Below are 21,112 nucleotides of genomic sequence, written 5' to 3'. Positions count from 1 at the left end.
AGAGATGTGTGTGTGTCTGTGTGTGTGTGTGTGTGTGTGTTCCTAGCAGTCAGCAACCAACTCAGTCTGCGCATGGAGCGTCCATCAACGATTCACCTGCCATCATGGGGCCTGTTCCCCTTTGGAAGCCGTAGAAAGCCCTCCCTCGATCCGGTGGGAGCAAATCCCATCAGCCACAAAGGTGTGGCCATCTCTTGACATTATAAAGAGGAGTGTTTTTTAAAATTTCCTTGGCAAAGACTTGTTTCGTCCTTTTTCTCTTCCTTTCCAACCCATCCTCCTGCTTTGCACGGTAAAAGGGCCCTGTCGAGAATGAGTTAAAGGAACTCCTGCCGTGGGTGTGTGTGTGTGTTTTTTTATATTGTCCCACTAAAACATTGAGAGCGACAATATAAACCAGTGGGGGTGGCAACTGGCAATCAATGGGAGTAACGTATTGGCCTGGCTGAACAGAAAGGGCTCAGCTGGGCTATCGGCCAGAGGGTTGGGGGGCAGATTCCTCTAGCGAGCTTCAGCCTGGGGTCAGACGTGGTGACCTCTTCGGGCCCCGAACGCAGTGGCTGATGCTTTTCCCGATCTTTATTTCCAGCCTCTGCCACCCAGCACAATATTTCTTATCAATAACCACCATTTCATACCTCCAGACGGAATCTGCTGTTTTTGTCCTCCTTTCCCGTGGCAAAGCCACTGAGAAAGCAGTCTGCTTAGAGCGGCTTGCAAAGCAGGGCGTGGGAGCGGGTGCGGATTCCGCACCTGTTTTCAAGGTCACGGCTCGGAGCTGGTCCTTGTGAACTCCGGACGTGGAGATGTTGAACTTTTTGTGATAGGACGAGAGACCGCTCTCTTGCCTTCCTAAGACTCTCCTAACCAGGTGCTTTCCAGATGGGCCCAACTACAACTCCCATCACCCCCAGGACGTGTCGCCAATTGGGAATGATAGGAGCCGGAGGGTGCCTGGGTAGGTTATTGCTTTGTTTTGTCAGGTCAGTGTTTTCAGTGTTTGGAGAAGTTTTATTTTTTCTGGGCTCCCAGAATCACATAACTGATCTGGTGGCTGCACTAGCTGGCAGATGCTGGAAGCTATATTGCACAAGAGCATGGCGAGCACAAAATTCGTTTTTGAAAGCTGAGGATGTGGATGAATGAAGAACACTTTGCGTTTGTGTTGTTTGGGGTGTATTTGGAGGAAGGGGCAGTTACAGAGACCTGAAGGCCAGGTGGGACTCCCTGAAAAGCCTTTGAGGCCAGTGAAGGCACCTCCGATCTGTGAGGCAGACATTCTGCAAGACAGTCGTTAAGCGCCCCGAGGAAGGTCTGTATCAAGGCAATGCCCTCACTCAGCATTGGCTTCATTGTGGAGCACTCTGTGTTGGCTTAGGTATGGAATAAGGTGGAAAGGTGAGGAAATGAGATAGAAAAGGAAGCATGGTGGGTTTAGGGAGGCTTTGACTGGGAGGGGAAGTGAGGCTGTCCAGATGTGGTTTGAGCACAGCTCCCATCTGCCTTTACCCAGCATAACCAGTGACAAAGAAGGCTGGAAACTGGAGACATAAAACAGCCACAGAGCACACACACACACCCGGCTTAGAGAGAAGTAGGCAGTCAGGAAGAATGCATGAAATATGGTGCAGGATTAGGCCCCCTCTAGTCCCGGCATCCTTTTACCTATGGGGAAGAGGTGAGTGGAAGAGCACCTCCCCCAATGTTTGCCAGGAGCTGGTACCACCCCTGAAGAAAAAAGGAAGTTTAGGTTTGGGGGGGGGGGAAAGGAAGAACAGAACAGGACCGAGAGCTGTTCCCACGTATTTTCTTAACGCTCGCGAGTAGACTTCCCTCTGTATTTTGGCACCCTCCACATTTCAGCACCCAGGGGCGACGCCCCAGTCAAGGTTGGTCCACAGACCACTTTGCCTAATCCAAAATACGGGCAAGCGCTTATGTGTGGACTCTGGGGGATTCTGGGATCTGTAGTCCCCCCCCCCCAAAAAGAGGCACTTTGCCGAGGAACTTTGCTTTTCAGCCTGCACTGTGTTTTTTTTTTCTCCGCCCTCTTTATAGGTTTTTGGCTTATAAAGGTATCCTCCGTCCATAAAGTTGGTGGATCTCGGATACATCCGACTCATCGCCCTTGTGACGGGGTGGGGGAAGGGGGGCCTGCCCCACCCTGCCCCAAATTAATTGGGCTCTTGACATTGCTGGGTCCCCCCCTAAAACCCTCTCTCTCTTCTCAGCTCCACTGGAAATAGGTTTAACTCCCCCAGATAGATCGTTTCATTTGAGGGCGAGTAATTCTGTCAGTCCGGCGTTGACAAACGAGAGAGCCTTCGCCTGCCAATCCATGTGTGTGTGTGTGTGGAAAGGGGGGGCCCCCTGAAGAGTGATGTCCTGCCGCCATCCCTGTGGTGTCAGCCGCTGGGAGAATTACAGGCTCCGCCAGCCTTGGAGGGGGGGAGGCGAGACTAATAGAACGGAGGTGTGTATGGCGTGGGGGGGGGGAGGCCTGGGGTCTGGGCAGCCGTGCTTGTTTATGGAGGGAGTCGTGTGGCAAAAAAAGGGGGGTGAAGCAGGCCAAGCGTTCGGAGGTGGAGAGGAAGGGTCAGAGATGACACCCATAAATACCCTCTCTAAGTGAGCTGAAATAAGAAGTGTCAAGGCTGATGGGAGAAGATTTGCAGGGACTGGAGAGTCTGGCAGCCAACGTGGAAGAGATTGCCCTGGGATTTCGCCCTTAAACTCTGGCCTATTTCTGCCCTTTCCAAGTGCAGCCTTTAAAAAACATAATTTAATAAACTCCGTATATCCAAGCAGGTGGGTGTGGGGCTGCGGTCTGGCAGGTGGGGGGGTGTCTATTACGAGTGACTTTCGCCCCCAGCAAATGGAAGCTCCTGGCGGCTGTAAATTGCTTGTCCGAAGGAGATGCACGGACACACACACACACACACACACACACACACACACACACACACACACACACACACACGTGTGCCTACACACATATGCACACACACATACACACACAGACAGACACATGAGGTCTGTTTGCAAGGTTGGTTGAATCCAGGAACATTTTCGTAGCACCTCTTTTTGGCTCCGTGGCATTCAGCAATAACGAAGGGGACACTATTTCTGAGCATGTGGAGAGCGTTTTCCCATCGCCCCTTGTGTGTCTGTCTCGACGGGTTCCCCGCTGAGGATCCCTTGCTTGTCCAGGAGTGGCAGAAGAGCCCCACGGCCTTGCTCTGTCCAGAGTGAGGGCATCTCCCTTCTATGGGGCTGCGACATCCACTCCACCTCTTTGGGGAATGGCCCAGCTCACCTCCCTTCGCCGTGGGGCCACCCCACTGGGTTTCCGTGGCTTCTCTCCCTTGCCTCTTTCTTCCCTCTGGGACTCTTCACGTGGACCGCTGAGCGCTCATCCTGCCTTTCGTCGGGTTTTGATCTGGGTCAGCATGACCCGCCCACCTCTCCTCTCTTCCTGATTCCTTGCCAGAGTATTTTTGGCAGCCGGGGAAAAGCTCTCTGCTGCAGCTGCATTGCTGGACGTGGGGCTTCTGGTTCTTTGGCTTCCCCTCTTCTCCTCTGCCCCACTGCGATGGGTCTGCCCGAGGCATGACGTAGTTTGCAAGGAACATCCTCCTCTCCCTCCCACAGTTGCTTGTCTGCGTCTCTTCCAAGACAACATCTGTTCCCTGGCTTGATCTGGATCATACCCTATTTATTTATTTATTTATTTATTTATTTATTTATTTATTTATTTATTTATTTATTTATTTAACTAACTAACTAACTAACTAACTAACTAACTAACTAACTAACTAACTAACTAACTAACTAACTAACTTATATCCTGCCCATTTAGACCGAAGTCTACTCTGGGTGGCTAACAGCGAATACTTCTCAGCCAAGCTTGGGACAAACGATATCTTTAGGGGCTTCAGTCCCCATTATCCCCACCACCACCACCATGGCGGTTGTTTCAAGAATAGCATCTTCCAAATTCTTCATAGCAAAGGCGGCCGGGTGTGTGTGCACAGGGTCAGCCTGCTTTCTAACAGAGAAGAATAGGTTTTTATAGCCCCTGTGCATTTATTTGTCCACAAGGGCTGGACAGAACCTCCATATGTAGGAGCACTCTATCCCCAAGTTTCAGTTTTAGCAAAGCAACTGCAGGAGACATTTGGGGAATCCTACCTAGTTTTGAACCAGCCCAGCTGCTCTGGTGGAATAAATGACGACATTGACGAGCCCCAGGGGCAGTTAATTAGAATACTTTCCTCTTTTTTTTTAGCTGCTGCCAATTTAATTTTAGATCTTCCTTAAAACCGGCCCTGCAGCTGGATGCTCGCCATGCGGAGAGACAGCCAGAATATTATGAGTGGCTGAACTGAGAAGGCGAGGTTGTCTTCTGTTAGCTTTCTGGGGAGCAAGGGGGGGCCCGGTGGGGGTGGGCAGGCCATCATCATCATCATGGTATCTGAAAGCAGTTAGGTTGTTATTAACACTTTACCCTGGTGGAAGCTTTTGATTGTCATTTCTGGTCCTCCCGTGCTTCATTCTCAATTGTCAGGGTGACACCTCCAATCTTCACCAAATAATTGCACCGTTCCACACATAGACACACACACACCCTCCCTAAACACCCAGCAATTGTTGCATTCGTTGTCGCCTCTTAAAGAGGATTGCGTGGAAAATGCAACATAGAGAGAGAGAGAGAGATATCTCGTACTACAGCAGCCTCGGTGTCTCAACGTCTGTGCCAGCTTTCTAGTCACTTGGCTGGGTGGACCCATGCTTTGGAGCTTAGGGTCAGAGGGTAGGAAGTCCATCGCCCCTTCAATTTCTGCCTGCCAGGCGGCAGTTCATGGTGCAGGAGCAAGCCCAGTCTAGGCAGCGGGCCCCATATTTGTCCCCCTTTGAAATGGGTGGGTAAAAAGTGCAGCCCACGGGATGCAGGAGGTCCCAGGTTCACCCACCTCGCACCCTTAAATCCTATTCTTTTCTTTACAACTTCAAAAGACCATCTCATGCCCCTGAGGATTGCGTGTTATAGGGCATGATTTCCCTGTTTTGGGGGGTGGGTGGGGAGAGGGCTGTTTCAGGTCCTGGACAGCGTTTCCCCCAGACCCAGAAACGGTTTCCAATTTTATTTTATTTTTAGAGCGGAACAAAGCAGCCACAGGTGTGAAACGCAGGACGATTCCCTTCTTGCCCCCTTTAAAAGGGCCTTTTAAATAAAATCATTCAGAGGATAACATGCAGAGGCTTGGGGGTTGTGTGTGACCCTCTGAGGTTCAGTGTGCACATGTCTGTGTGTGTCCCAAACAGTCTGTGTGTCTACATGGCAGATCTGAATAGCTTTTGTGCTTTTTCCTGTGGCTTTGTGTCTCCAAAGTTGGCAGTGGAAGGATCTTACGTTCCCGATCCCTCTCCTCAGCTTTAATGCCAGAAGGACGCTTGGCGATAGCTGCCAAGGACTTCATTGTCTGCGTCAGATATCGCGGCTCTAGTCTGTGCGATCATCGTGTCCAAAGATTACTGGTTTTGTGAAAAGAACCGAATCTCTCTTCCTGGCTGATTCCTAGACAAAAAAGTGCCCGAGGAAAGAGTCCTGGGTTGGAAATCGTAGAGCTACTTGGATTTTCTGCTGGAAAGTGCAGAATTGGACTGCCTTCCTTTTCTGAGCAGTTGCTCATTTAGTGAGTTGGCTAATTTTTAATCCTGTTTTTCTTCACCACGCCATGCCGAAAACACCTCTTGTCAAATCCATCACAGGTAGAGGAGGGAGAAACAAAAAGCATTTTTGAAAAGAAAAAAAACACCCACCACCCACCAGGAAATTCAAAACCAACCCAAAAGATATGCCATAATTACAATTTAAGTAATCAAGGCTTAATACGCCAAAGAAATTAAAGATGAACATAGAAAAACCCACTAAGATCACCTGCCTTTTCTTCCTATAGTGCTTTATCAGGGAGAAAGCCTTCCTTTTCCTTGCTCTTAAATCAGTCTTCTGTGGATCAGGCTTCACTGTCTAAAATAATAAAATACAGCCCAATAAAGGACGGCTTTGAGTTGCGAATGTTGTCATCGTCTGTAGCCAACAGGTCCATTGGTGGTTGCAATAGAAGGCTGTGAAATGCACAGCGGGTACGAGGTTCAGAAAAGTGTGCCCAGGATAAGATAGTTGTACAAATCGTGTTTTGTTTGCATGTGCTTCCTTGTCTCCTGGAAAGCGGCCAGGGTAGCACCAGCCTTTTCAGAAAGGGTCCAGGGGTGGGATCCTGGAAACTAGAGGCCGGCCAGCTTAATGTCCATTTGAAGGAAACTGGTGGAATCTTGAAAAGACGAGGCAATCAAGGATGTGGCAGGACAGGTCTTGCTGCAGAAGAGTCAGCTTGGCTGCTTCTGCCATGGTGAGTCCAGTCTAACGACTTCAAGAACTCTTTTGGAAAACTGACAAAATAGCCATCATCGCTGCCAGCCCTGGCGGCTTTTAAAAAGACATCAGAGGAGACGCTTCTTCATGGAGAGGCAAGCTTTGGGAAGGTTATATGATGATATCCTATGCCCTTTGGTGTTTGAAGCTTCACATAATACAAGTTGCCGGGGAAAGTGAGCGTGTTGTTGATCTCACATCCTGCTTAGGAACATCCCGTGGGCATCTGGTTGGCTGCTCTGGCAACAGAACCAATTTTGGCTAGGAAGAGGTGCCACACACACACCCAACCACCACCCTCCTCTTCTATATACCTTGTCTAGAGCAGAGAAGCCGACTTGCTTCCCTTGCAGCCTTCTGGCTCGGTGGCTTGGGCTTTGATCAGTCTATTTGCCCTCCACCTCTGTTAATTAATCTGTAAAATGGCAACAGCAGGAGTATATATATTCCCCGCCCAGGTTTGCTGCCCGGGCAAACACAATGCAAAGTACAGGGAAGTTGTGTGAATCATGAGCCACGATGGGGAGCCGCTTTATCCGAGGCGGCTCTTCGGATTATTCCCTGAAAATGGCAACAACTCAATGTTCTCAAGTCTCTTGAACTCCCATCCCATAGCCTTCCTCTCTCTATAGATGCCATAAAACCTCTCCCCAACCCCCCCCTCCTCCCCAGAACCTTCTTTCTTTTCTTCCTTGGTCCATAAGCATTGCTTGATTGCTTGATTCCTTTTTTTTTTCCCTTCCTTTTTCTCCCGGGGGGATCATGTGGTTTACTATTTTAGCACCACATCTGTCTTCTTTCCATTAGAAGAGCCTCACACAATGGCAGTAGAAGTGTGGAAGGGTATGTGTATGTAAGGGGTGCTCGGAGTGCGTGTGTATGATGCATCTCCATTGTCCATCATCATCCCGGCTCTCTTTTGTTGCGCTATGGAAGTGTTAGTGAACGGGGGGGGGGACTCCATGGTGCGTGAGAGAATACAGATGGTGGCAGTGTTTGAAGCGGGGGGGGAGGCTGATGGGTTGAAGTGGGGGGGGGCTGATTTCCAGAGCAGAGGGCTGAGAAGTGGAGGGAAGGAATGCTCAGTTGCCTTTGGCAAGGGTGGCAGAGCCGTGGGGCAGAGTTGCCAGGCGTCAGAGCTGGGGAAATGACTAGAGCACAGAAATGAGTGACCTTTGATTCCTTTAGATGCCCGTGCCAGGAATCAGCGCCAACTCCGGGCACCGTCTTGGTGTTAGATTAGAATTTGGTAATATTTCTTTTTTTTAAGCACTCTCAGAATCCGGAGCTAGCGTTGTATGGGCTGCCCAGACCCACAAGGCCTGAAAAGCCATTGTACAAGAGTGTTTGTGGCGTTGGGCACATGCCTTGTTGTGGCTATTTGCACAACAGCCCTGTAAAGTAGGCCCTGTAGCCCCTGGCCAGGTGGAACTTTGGACTGCATTTTTTTTGTGGAGGGGGGAGATCTTTCTCGGCGCACGGTCACAACAACCCACCTGCTCTGCTCGGTCTTGATCCCCGGCGGGGACCGCCTGAACAAAACACGACCAGGCTCTCCAAACGCATCTTGGCGCCTTCTGTAGAAAAACCCAGAGAGGAGAACGAAGCACCTTCTTTCTTGTCTGCAGGGGGTTAAACGGAATCTATCTCCCTTCTTTTTTTCCCATCTGCATTCTTACAAGGCGGAGGAAGGGACCGTATCTCCCGGGAGAGCAAAAATATATATATATATGTATCCACAACGGCATCTTAGGAGACACTGCATCTTTTGTCAGGCAAACAACGGGGCAGTTTTTCCTCCCCTGGCCCAACAGACACTCTGTTAAGAATCAGGCGAGATTCTCTGTCCCAGGAGTTGAACGGGGAGAAGATAAGAGCCGGACTGGGGACGCCCTGGGTCTGGCGTTCCCCTACCGGACTCTGCTGAGTTGCACATCTCCCTCATTCCTTTGCGTGTGGGAAGCGGTGCTTGATTTGAAGAAAAAGGGGGTAGAGCGGGGAGCCCGCGGTCTCCAGCCTGGCTTGACAGCCAGCCGTGCTCTCTGGACGTCTGGACCCCTGCCCTGTGGGGAAGGGGGCGAATTGCACCCGTTTTCACAGAGCCTGCCGACCAGCATGTTGTTATTATCCTTATTGATTGTTTTTTTTGGGGGGGGGACGGAGATGCAAGTGAAAGGCAAGCGCTCGGATGTGTTCCATAGGGTCCCTCCCAGCTCTGCAGTTCTAAGATGGTGAGGATGAGGATGAAAAAAAAAAGAGTAACTTTTCCCCAGTCTCGGTGAACCGGTAGGCCTGTCTGAAAAGGGAACCAGGCGGCCCCTGACTCTGAGGTCGCTTGTGGAGCTAGGACTTTCTTTCAGAGACCTGCATGAAAATTTGCTTTTTGGGGGGGTGGGCCCCTACCTGTAGACCCTCTTGGGACCCTCATTGCCCGCCATCCCCTGGGTGCTCAGCAAGAGCAGCTGATCTATCCCCCCCCCCCCCCGTTTCAAAGGTGGATTTGTAGACCAGCCTTCCTCAGATTTGGGGCAGCTGCAAAGTATACCTGGTGTCGGCCTCCAGTTTCTAGGAAGCCAAAATATGCTCTGTTCCATCACCGGAGGTCCCTTAATGCCAAACTTTCTGCTCTTCTGGTTATTTGTTTTTACACATCTGTTCGGATCTGGATTTTTACTTCTTGGTCAGGGAAGGGTGGCTGGTGACTTGTGGGGCCCATATGAATCCCCCCCTGGGTATTCTTGTGGCTGGTGTGTGTCTTCTCCCCTCACTAAATAGGGGAATGATGCTTCCAGGAGCCGCGATGCTTCTCTAACGCAAAGCGTTCCCAACCACGCATCTTGTTTGCGGCCAAAATAACATGTCGCTTATTTTGAAAATAAAACGGCGCGTGGGTCTGACACCGAGGGACCCGCCCCTCTGCCTTAAGCTCTCCATGCAATGGCAGCCTCTGGCCCTTGCGGTGTGGGGCCAGCGGCTTCTCACCGGCTTTGCTCCCTGCCTTTCTTCTTCCAGGTCGGAGACCAGATGAAGCTGCTGCAGAACTGCTGGAGCGAACTGCTGGTTTTTGACCACATCTTCCGCCAAGTGCAGTATGGGAAGGAGCACAGCATGGTGCTGGTGACCGGCCAGGAGGTACAGCTGGGGCTGTGGGAAAGAAGGAATACAGATCTGTTTTTTTAAAAAATGTGCACCTTGGTCATACGTTAAGGAAGGGCCTTGCTAGACCAGAGAAGGTTGCTTCTATCCAGTGATGCTTAGATAAAGAGAGAGAGCTCCGAGTGCTCATTTCTCCATCGTCACAATTGATGTCACACTTCCTGTCAGCATGATCTATACGGGCAGGTGGGTGGCGTATATTCAGGGTGGGTGGGCGCGCTCCAGGAGTGGAGTGGCTTCTCCGGCCTGAGGTGGATAACATGAGAATCCACTTTGGCCCGGTGGCCTCTGCGGGATGCCCCCTTTCCAAAAAAGGCACACTTTTTAGGTCCTTCCAGTTGTGCCATTCTTGTAAGGTGTTGTCCAGGGGAGGAACCTACACAAAACATACACACATCCCTGAGAGGGAGAAAATGTCTGGTCCCTGAACTGCTAGATTTACATTCTAAAATTTAAAACCTTGCATCCGATGGGAGGTCTTTCTGATGGCTGGCCCTTCCCCAGGGCAACGAGGTTGGGTAGTCCTGAATCTCCCCTCTCTGTTCTTCCCCAACCTAGGTGGACCTCTCAACGGTTGCCACCCAAGCCGGGTCCATCCTGCACAACCTGGTGCTACGGGCGCAAGAGCTGGTCCTTCACTTGCACTCCCTCCAAGTAGACAAGCAGGAGTTTGTCTGCTTGAAATTCCTTATTCTCTTCAGTCTGGGTAAGTTTCACCAGGGCTGCTTGGTTCAGGAACCGGGTTTATCTTTACTGCTTTCCTCCCCAGCAATGTGATCTATATTGCTATTCACAACTCCAGAATTCCATATACACAGGAAGGTGTTGTTTGTCTTCCAGAGACAATGGAGATGACACCGCTACCTCTCCTTTTAATTTGATTTTATAATTACACCTTTTTTGTCACTTGAAAGAGCACTTCTTCTAGAACTGGATTTCTCTGATTTTGTGTCTTGGTCCTCAGAACATAAAGGTATTCCTGCCACCAATAAAAGCTAGGCATGGTTATCTTCTTCCCACTCTCTCGCAAGCTCCCTACTAATTTTGAGCGTGGTGCTAAATCCAAGGTACTCGTGAAAAATTACAGTGGCTGCTGTTTCGTTGCATGGACTTTTAAGGATTAAGTGTGTTTGCCAGGTGGCTTGCACCTTTTTGAAAAATCACCCGGCCTTTCTCTGCTTGAGGCTGCCCTTGTGTGCTTTGCTCCTCTGAGAAAAGGGTTCATGTTTTGTGCAAAGGCATTGCAGAGACTGGAGCAAGAGTTGCTCCTTGTCTCACTCTTGCACTGAAGGAAAGAAAATCCATGTGTGTTTTTTTCTTACACTCAAGATCAAGAAATTTAATGACAGTTCTTTTCTCTTCATGGATGCATGTGCATGTGTTAGAAAGCTTCCATCCACCTGGTGATGGTGGTTCTTCTTCTTTCACCAGACCTTCCCAGAGAAAACCAAAGGAGGCTGCAACTGGTGCTCATGGCCCATGGCCCCCTCCACCTGACTTGGTGCACCAGGAAGTGATTTGATCTTCACAGCCTCCGGTGCTGAGAACTGTTGCCTTTATTGTGTGTTGGCTGTAATTGCCAATAACTAGAGAATTTGCACCTCTCCCCATACCACCTCTTTCCTGGCTGTGGCACAATCCCAGTACATTGCTGTTGCGTGCGCGCACACACACATGCACACACACGTGTGTGTGTGTGTGTGTGTGTTTGTGTGTGTGTGTGTGAGTGAGCACAAGAAGCTGACCGACGTTCAAGTCTAAATAGATTTCTCTCCTTCCCTCCCTCCCTCCTTCTTCTCTCCTCCCCCCTCTATCTCCTGAGCAGGTAAAGAGGTTTAATTAAAATTCGGGGCTCCTCCATGCAGCAATATTTATGAGGATGGCACAGGTTAGCTTTGTTCTCTAGGAGGACTTAATAGAACCTTAATGGATTGACCCCCTCCTGCCTCCCGTGCGCCCGCCTGACTTCCATTCACACAACCACTCCGAGGGGAGGGGGGAGCAAGAGCGGCTTTTATGCGCCTCGCGTTCCCTTAAGCGGTTGCAATTTATCAGAAGCCTCCGGCAAACAAAAGCGGCGCTGAAAGCAAAGAACACTTGAGGGGCTTAGAAAAACGGTCCCCCTCCCACCTCTGGCTGTCCTCTCCTTCTCTCGGCGCTTTTGTCATCGGAGGGAGTCTTCGCAGCCGTGCTTGGGTCTCTCTCTCTCTCTCTCTCAATGCGGCGAGCGAGTCGATGTTGTTATTTGGACAACATTCATTCGCAGGAATGAAAAGATTATTCAAATATTCAATTAAAGCATGAATAGGGTTTCTTCTGCCAAACCAGGTGAGTTCATCACGCTGAACTGCCCTCATTGTCAAGCCCGTGTGGAAGAGAGAGATATGACATTTAGCGATGTAACTCCTAGCTTGTGTTTTGTTTTTTGTTTTTTTTCCGAATGGGAGGGAGGGTAACATTTCCTCCCTTATTCTATAAATATAAGATTTGCAGAAATGTTACTCTGAGAAAGGGGGATTCTGTCACAACTTGCCTGAAATGAGAACTCCCTTCCCAAGCTGGCAAGTTTGGGGGGGGGGATCAACACCAAATGTTATGGCGATGTGTGTGTGTGTGTGTGTGTGTGTGTGTTAATGCCCAGCCACAGATCCTGTTTGATGGCATTGGCCTGCCTTCTGTCCCATTGAACCCAAAGCTGGATGGTCTTTTGAAGGACTGGGTGCTGTTTTTATCCCATCCCAATATCCGTGCACCTGGGGCTTGATCCAGGGATAACAGGCAAGGCCTCTGCTGCAAAGCTCATACAGTTTAAAAAGGCAGATGCTGTAAACTGCAGCGTGAAGTGGCACCAGAGGGACCGTTAGCTGCACCCCATGCTGGAGGTTCAACATTCCCCAAGGATGAATTTAGCTCTTACTATCCCTGCCAGTGCCTTAAGAGAGGTAGTTCAACTTTCCAGGGGGACGAGGTGGCGCTGCAGGTTAAATCACAGAAGCCTCTGGGCTGCAAGATCGGAAGACCAGCCATTGTAAGATTGAATCCACGTGACAGATTCAGCTCCCATCGCTTGTCCCACCTCCTGCCAACCTAGCAGTTAGAAAGCATGTTAAAATGCAAGTAGATTTTTCGCACTATAAGACGCACTTTTCCCCCACAAAACAGGGAGGTGGAAAGTCTGTGCGTCTTATGGAGCGAAGAAAACAGATTATTTTTTCCTGTTTTCTTCTCTTAAAAATTTGGTGCGTCTTATGGAGAGGTGCATCTTATGGAGCGAAAAATACGGTAAATAGGGACCACCTCAGTGGGAAAGGTAACGACGTTCCGTGTCTAGTCGCGCTGGTCACATGACCACGAAAACTGTCTATGGAAAACGCTGGCTCCACGGCTTGGAGACGGGGATGAGCACCGCGCCCTAGAGTCAGACACGACTGGATTCAATGTCAAGGGGAACCTCAACATTCCAGGGTTAATGTTGCCGCTCCGTGTGACCTCTCAACCAGAGTCCGGGGCTCTTGACTTGCCTGCTTGCTCCTCTCCTGGGGGTTGTCAAGCCTATTAGAGGATAAATCACCCACTTTTTTCCCAACAACAGCCTGCCAGCTTAAAGAGGATCTGGTTATCTCCCCGGCTTCACACCTGCTAATGGCCTCTCGCACCAAAAGAACCTTTGCGCCTTGTGTTCCTAAGACCTCTTTTCCACAACATGCCCGCGCCAGGGAGAGGGCTCTGGGCGCTGGGGATAATGGTTTCCATGTCAGCTGAGCCTGTTTGCTGCTTTGAGAACGGCAGGGAGATTAAAGGTATCTGTGTCCATCCATCATCTACAGAGGAACAACGAACTGCAGCCGTGTTTGGGCCCTGGAGTTTGCATGGCTCTAAAGGGGCAAGATCCTGCCCAAATACATACTATGTTCCTTTGCCTCCTTCCTCCCTGTATGCCCCAATTGAGTTCACTCCCTCTTCTCTTGAGAAGGAAGTTCACCCATATTTGCACACTGATCCAAACAAAAATGGAGGGATTTTTGGTATGGTCACGTAGGTGGCTTTTTTTTTGTGCTCCTTCTTTCTCCCATTCTGCCAAGCCGTTGGGAATGTGAATGTTTATGAACATGCCGTGGCATCAGCAGCTGAGCAGCCAATGGATATGAAAGCAGCAGGAACAGTTGTATTTGTGCACCCCCTCAAAATCAGTGGTTTGTGTGTGCTTTGTCTTGATCTATTTAATTCATCCAAGAGAAAGAGCTATCGGTTGATGTTCTGACGCTTTCCCACTTTCTCTTGAGAAACGAGATGTTTCAGTGGAATTAACAGCCCATCAACCAATGGCTACATGAGTTTTGCAGCTAATGGGTCTTGTTCTCTCTTGCCGTCACTTGAGGATTTTTTTTTCTAACTTGCCTTCTTTAGAAAACAGGACAGTTTGTGAATATTCCGTGCTAACCCCTTTTTCCTGCTTAGGAGGAGGGATTTCTCCCCCACCTCATTGGAAATTAAAATGTTCGTGAACATTCCGTGGCATCACCAGCTAATCTGCCAGTGGCAAAGGGTCCTTCTGCATCTCCACAGTCAATAGGAGGCTTCCTGTGTCTTGAACTTTTACATTTATCCGGAGAACAGCACTATTTGCAGTTGTTCCACACTCCCCTTTTTTCCCCTTTTCTTAGAATTAAAAACCACCTGGATGGTGTACAGGAAACCGCCCGCCTCTCGCCTGTCAGGCCTCACTCTGCCTCTCCCTTGTTTCGTTGCAGATGTCAAATACGTGGAGAACTCGAGCCTCGTGAAAGACGCCCAGGAGAAAGCCAATGCTGCCCTGCTGGAGTACACGATCTGCCACTATCCTCACACCACGGACAAATTCCGGCAGCTGCTCCTCCGGCTGGCCGACATCCGGTCCCTCAGCATGCAGGCTGAGGAGTACCTGTACCACAAGCACCTGAGCGGAGAGGTTCCTTGCAACAATTTGCTCATCGAAATGCTCCATGCCAAGCGGACTTGAGTTGCGCATGCGCACAAGGGCCCCTCTCCCCCCCCCCGTCCCTTCTGGGTAGTAGAGAGACTGGGGCAGGCGTGGGTGGTGGGATTGAGGACTGGGCCCTGGGGGGGGCAAGACGGCACAGGGTAAGGGGGTGCAGTGCCTCACGGCTGCCCTGCCTCCAAAGCGGTTGGCCCCAGGATCCTTGGCGTCCGCCCTCAGAAGAAGCCGCAGGCCGATATCGTGGGTGCCAACAACCCTGCTCTTCTGCATTGGGGGGGGGGCTGGCTGTTCCTTGGCTTAGCGCCTTCTCTTTCTGGTCCCTGTTCTCAGAGGGACTGGAAGGGCTTTGTAGGTTGGCCTTCCTTCCTTCCTTCCCATTTGGAAAGAGTGAGGCTTGGCTCCATGCGGCTGCCTTGGAAGATTGTCTGGAGGCCGATTCTCAGGAAGCAGTTCAGGGCAAAGGGGTGGGTTGCCTCCTGAAAAGGGGGGGGCGCAGCATCCTGCCATCATCATCACTACCTGAACAGTCCGCTTCTGGCCTATAAAAATAGGGGGAAAGCTTGGGCACAACCACTTAAGGGAAAATTATGCCCCCCCTCCTTAATTTCCTCTGTGGCTGGGAAGGATGCTCCCATCCCTTTTGTCTATCTCCCACCAGGGGTCTCAAAAAACCCCCTTTGCTTGAGTGCTCAGTTTTTGGGGACATCCTAGGATGATCTTTCTCTTTGCCCTTTGAGCTTCAGAGCTGAGCCTATATGTTTTTTCCTTTGTTTTGTTTTGTTTTGTTTTGTTTTTGGCTTACACTCTAATTCCAGCGAACTCTCCCTTTTAGTCTTTCTGTCCTCCTCTCTGTTCTTTTTAAACTCTGCTTCGAAGCACACGCTCTTCCCAGAGTCTCCGCTGAGAGTTGGGATGCTATTATTGTGTACCTTAGGATTCTCTCTGTTTTGTCTCCTGCAGCTCCTCTTTTTGAGCCTTAGCAAACAGGGCCCTGCCTTTGGGATCCCTCCAGACTTCTTTGTACAAATGTTCCCTCTCTGTGTTGCATTGGGTTTTCGTTTTGAAGCCGCTTGGGTGAACCTCGCACCCTGCCGAAGTTCTCACTACAGCTCCCATCGTCCTCAGCCAACATGGCTGGTGAGGGTGATGGGAGTTGGACGATTCCTCCCGGTCTTTAGGACCAGCTTTAAAAGCCCTGACTCTTTTGCTCCCACCCTTTGGAATCAGTTCTACAAGCCCACCCTTTCTAGGCTTCTGCGTGTGTGTGTGTGTGTGTGACTGAATGCAAACACCTGCACAGATGTGCACAAATTTGCTTTAGAAGAGGTTGCTTTTCTGTTCATTGACATGAAGGCAGCATCTTTGCTATAGGCTGTACAAATCCTGGTCCATAAAAACCTCCGATACCCACAACCGTTTAAAAACAAGAGTGCGTTCTCTCCAGACCAGGTTTGTGTGGGTGTGTAAGGAAGAGAGAAACCACTGGGTGGGATATTCAAGAAAGAGAGATGGAGACCCTCTACATGACACAGGTTGTGTCAGTTTGATACCATTTATTACAGCTCCATCTCAACAAAATCTTGGGATTTGTATGTATAGCAAAATCTTGGTGGCATGTTCTAGTATTGGAATTTGCAGTTTGGGGACGGGCTTAAGAGTTCTCTGCCAGAGTTCGGGAGGCTTTGCTAGCAGACATTTCTACATACCCCCTATCTACCAATCCCAGGATTTTGGGGAATGGAGCTATGATCGAGTGGTCTCAAATGGCTATAAACGTGCAATGTAGATCAGACAGGTGATTTTTTTTTCCTGAACTGGCCTGGACAGTGTTGTTCCTGCAGCGAATCTACTCCTTGCCTTGTGTTGGGTTTGTCAGGAGCATTTCCATCCCCTTTTTTGTGCCATCAAGGGTCACCGCAGCAATGGCTTTCTGCACCTCCACAAACACGTTGCTACCTTTTTTCCGTTCCTGTGACGTCTGGACTCTGTTCGGCATAGACGTGCATGAGTGCAGTGGTTTGAAATTGCTGGAGAACATAGTTTGAATGTGTCACTCTCTCTCTCAATCTCTCTCTCTCTTTCTCTCTCTCTCTGTGATCTCTCTCTCTCTCTCTTTTGGTTTTTCCTTTCTTTCTCGAAACGAAAAAGTGTCCTTAAGTGTTTCCCTTTTACTCCCCAGAGGGGGTTAAGATGAGCTCTCTTACCAAATGGAAGACATTCCAATAAATTTTACGATTCACTTATAGTCAAGTGTGGGTTTTCTCCCCGCTTTGCCGAGTCCTTATCTTTGCTGCTTGGGGACCAGTGAGCTGGCCCTTATTTTTATTTTTTCCTTTGCATTCAGACTGTGAAGGATGAATTATCACTTGACAGTGTGAGTAGGAACTACGAGAATCCACCCACCGGGAGGGTACAGAGAGGATGGCAGAGTAGCCATATATAGGTAAAGGTAAAGGTTCCCCTTGACATTTAGTCCAGTTGTGTCCGACTCTAGGGCGCGGTGCTCATCCCCATCTCCAAGCTGTAGAGCCGGCATTTGTCCGTGGACAGTTTCTACTAGACATAGAACACCATTACCTTCCCACTATAGTGGTACCTATTTATCTACTCGCATTTACATGCTTTCAAACTGCTAGGTTGGCAGGAGCTGGGACAAGTGATGGGGGCTCACTCCGTCACGTGGATTCGATCTTACGACGGCTGGTCTTCCGACTTTGCAGCCCAGAGGCTTCTGTGGTTTAACACGCAGCGCCACCACGTCCCAGGTATACAAAGTATAAAAACAAAACAATATTGCTGGGATTTGCAAAGAAATGCAATTGCTTCCCTTCCCCCCACCCAAATCACCCGTCTAGAATGTGGGGCATTCCAAACCCCTTGTTGTCCCAAACCAGCTAAAACGGCAGAAAATTCTTTATGCCAGCTTTCGAAATAAACATGTCTCTTTGTCAAGCACGATATTATAAAGAGCCAGCACAGCGGGTGGAAATCTTGGTGTTGTCTGCAGGCTGCCTTAAAATGTGGTGTGGACGGAGTTGCAGATTGTAGAAGGAGAAGCTCTTTTAATGTGGGAGGGGGGCAGGTTGGATTCTGCCCTCAATCTCCCTGGTTCTGCTGGGAGCTGAGAAGAAGGAAAGCCCCTTGAAAAGCAATCAGCTTTGAATTCCCCATTTCTAGTGCCCCGAATTGTCTCTCTGTGTTGCAAAATTCACCCCCTTTGTAGGTAAGCCCAGGTGAGGTGGCCTGAAACCCTTTCCCTCCAGGGCAGGGCCTTGATCCTCATAGATGAGTTGTTAAATCTGAGTTGGAAAAAATGTGGATTTCTGGCTGATCTTGAACTCCCCCTTTATAGCATCCCTGGCCCTTAGCCAAACTAGCCTGGGACTGATGGGACATGGAGTACAACAATATCTGGAACCCACTGACAATTGTTCTTGGCCACTGGATGTGGTCTGTGATCTGGAGGTGGTAGATAACCATCATAAACATTAATATTTTTTGTTTTAAATCTAGCTAGCTGTGGGTTTGTTTGTTTTTCGTAGTTGTACACCCTGGTCTCCCTTGGACGGAGTGAGGGAGATCTGCCAGTTTACACAAGGATGCAGTTGTTCTCAAAACTACAAATCCGTAAGATCACACAAACATCACACAAATTTAAAATGAGAATCAAACCACTAATGACAAACGGCCACCACAGGAATACAGGCAGAGAGCACACCAAAGAAAAAAAAAATTCAATTATTTTGTGTAAGCTTGTGCGGCTTGATATAAAGACATTGAATTTTTGAGACATTTTAAAAGGATCAACAAGTTTTATTTGGAATAAACTTTCATAGTCTATAGTCCACCTCTTCAAATCACTCTGGATGAGATGTTGTGTGAAGGGGATGGGCTTCCGGTCCATGGGGGCAAATGCTTTGTATTTGTCAGCTGCAGGCCACCAAAGAACCCCACAAACTTGGTCGTCTTTAAGGTGAAACAGGACTCTTCGCTTCTGCAGTGGCAGTTAATACAGCTCAAGCCTCTTGGAATTTTCCAACAGATACATTTTCAATAGTTAGAGATGCATTATGCGGAGGGACCATCACCAAGAAAGCTCCGTCATGGATGGTAGCCGTCAAGGGCCACATGACTTCATGGTACCGTCAGCAGAGCATCCCTACCTGATCTGAAGGCTTGAAGCCATGGGTGATCTTTAACTTTGTGCAGTTTTATCAGGGCTCCGGAGGGTTTTTTAAGGAGCCGTCGGCCAGCTCCACTCCACGGCTTCTTCATTAGCTCCTGTCACCGACCAGCATCTGGCAATCCGAGGTGGTTCCTTGTCGCACAATTTTTCTGGTGTCGCATCAGCACCTGGGCCTCAGATGACATTCATCACCTTCCCCCCCCCAACAGTCAATTGCTATGGGTGGAAAAGGGCGGTGGGGGGAGGGAAGCCCTTAACAATAATATATTTTTTTTCAGGGCACCCTCAGCTGTTTGAGTTCCCATTAATGCCTTCTGCTTCATGAACTCTTCCAGTTCCAGACGCATTCTGATCAGGGATTGAAAAAGTGGCTTTGTGTGTGTGTGTGTGTGTGTACATGTACACACATGTACAAAAAGGCCCTGAGAAATTCTTTGATGCTCCCTCCAAACAATACAACTTTTATGTAGAAGAGTAACCATACCAGGTTGCAATGTGCTTGCCTCTGAGCATGCACAAAGTGCATTCCATAAACATCCATGCACTGGTCTTGAGTAAGCCCAGCCCATCACCTGAAATTTGGATTGTAAACATTAGGGATGTAATTTTCAGATTTTTTAAGACTATAAATGCCCATAATTCCCTATTCTGCAAGTTGTACTCAACTTACACACACCTTACAGATAGCTGAACAGGAAGCTAGGCAGATCTAAGCTTAGCTCGGCCTCAACGCCTTCCAGTTTAAACTTTTTCTTCCACGCGAGCCACATTTACTTGCCTGTAAACTGAGTGTAAGTCAAGTAGAACTCCCAGAATGGGGAATTATGTGATTTGCAATCCAATAAAGAATAATTTAAAAAAAACGCTCAGCATTTTCAGGTAAGATTGGAAAAACATCTGGCTGAAAACTGGATGGGCTTCTGCCTGACACTCCTGAATTAGATAGTCAAGAGACATGATTTGCTGTAATGTAGTTTCTTACATATGTTTTAATTTATCCTGTTTTGCAAAACCATGAGGACTAGAACCTCTACGATATCTTTTGCACATTGTTCCCATTGCTGGGGCTAGAGCCGCCTGCTATGTGTGCTGCAATGGGTGAATTTCTCTGCCCCCTCAGCCTGCCATAACTGATCCACCACTGGACTGTATCATAGGGTTCAGGGCTGAGCCCTCATCTCCCTATCCGGAGCATGACGGGGCTCCCCAGGATGGGTAGCACCAAAAAAAAAATCCATCTTTCTGAAGCACACCTACTGTCAAGCGGCATATCTACTGCCCTGGCGGCTACTTATAGGCCTTCCCGCTGCGGAAGCCTCTTCAATGAGCCACCCCACAAGTGAGCGCCAGAAGAGCACAGCTTTCCAAAAGGAGAGTCTTCCTCGCTTGCAAAACCCTCATCGGGCACTTATTTCATGCGCTGATCCAATGAGTTGTCTCTGGAGGCAATCCCACATCTGTAGTGCCTTACTTTTCTCATCCCCCCCCCCCGCGCCACCTCATGAAGGGCCCTTTTGTCAGCTACAGCAAATGGCCCGAAAGAGTGGGGTAAAGAGCCATTCGGCTTTGGAGGCTGCAAGGCAAGTGGCCCGGAAAAATTGGCCATTTTTTCAGTGGCCGTGGCCTGGGCGTGATTGGTAGGAAAAGCGTCTTCGCCTTATAATGTCCCACCATGGCTAAGATCCAAAAGACATTTCCATCGAGTCGTCCGTGCTACTCCGTCGAAGCATAAACCAGCAACGGCCCCCTTAAAAGGCTGGGAGGTTCGTTTGGGCTGAAGCTTTGGCATCTCAAGAAGAGGCCAGCGGTCCATGAAAACTTATGCCCAATGAAATCTGGTAGTCTTGAAGGGGCCATGAGACTTCTCTTTGCTTTTGACATGCAAGCTCGTGGATGTTTAAAGAGAGAGAGAGAAAATCAGCAGCCATCTCCAGGTTGGTGTAGTGGGTTAGAGTGTTTGGTTGAGATTTTGAAGACTAAGGCTTTAGTCCTTAAAGAGCTCTGACACTCAACTGGCTGACCTTGAACTCATGTCTCTAAGCTTGTCACAGTTGTTGCAAGAGAGGAACAGAGGCTGGTTATACTACCTTGATCTCGCGGAGGAAAAAGAAAGGTACATATAAAAGTAACTAATAGATAAACAAAATGAAAAATGGAAACACAGAATGCAGCACCATAAAGGAAAGAGATGGTATTGGAAGGTGGTATTATTTTATACCGGGCTTTGTTGCAGGAGGTGTAGATTAGCGCTACAGCACTTACTATGGCAGATTCGTTTTCATGTCAGAGGATTCCAGTCAGAATGGGATGAAAAAAAATCCAGAGGCAAAGCTCCATTCTGAAGGATTTGAGGATT

General features: G+C 49.1%; 1 protein-coding gene across 5 annotated transcripts in view; it reads left to right on the top strand.

Moving 5' to 3' along the window:
• The window catches only part of NR5A1 (nuclear receptor subfamily 5 group A member 1), a 32,544-nt gene extending 15,729 nt beyond the window's left edge, over positions 1–16,815 (top strand). For all 5 annotated transcript variants that reach the window (XM_072985022.2, XM_072985026.2, XM_072985024.2 and 2 more), the window contains exons 5-7: positions 9,449–9,568; positions 10,151–10,298; positions 14,344–16,815. In XM_072985022.2, coding sequence (XP_072841123.2) covers positions 9,449–9,568; positions 10,151–10,298; positions 14,344–14,591 — 516 coding nt within the window. In that variant the 3' untranslated portion in view covers positions 14,592–16,815. The remainder of the gene's footprint in view (positions 1–9,448; positions 9,569–10,150; positions 10,299–14,343) is intronic.
• Positions 16,816–21,112: the final 4,297 nt, after the last annotated feature.

Source organism: Pogona vitticeps, chromosome ZW-PAR (genome assembly GCF_051106095.1).
Source record: "Pogona vitticeps strain Pit_001003342236 chromosome ZW-PAR, PviZW2.1, whole genome shotgun sequence".
Classification (NCBI taxonomy): Eukaryota; Metazoa; Chordata; class Lepidosauria; order Squamata; family Agamidae; genus Pogona; species Pogona vitticeps.
Note: the sequence above shows the minus strand (reverse complement) of the source record. Positions and strands in the feature narration are given on the sequence as shown.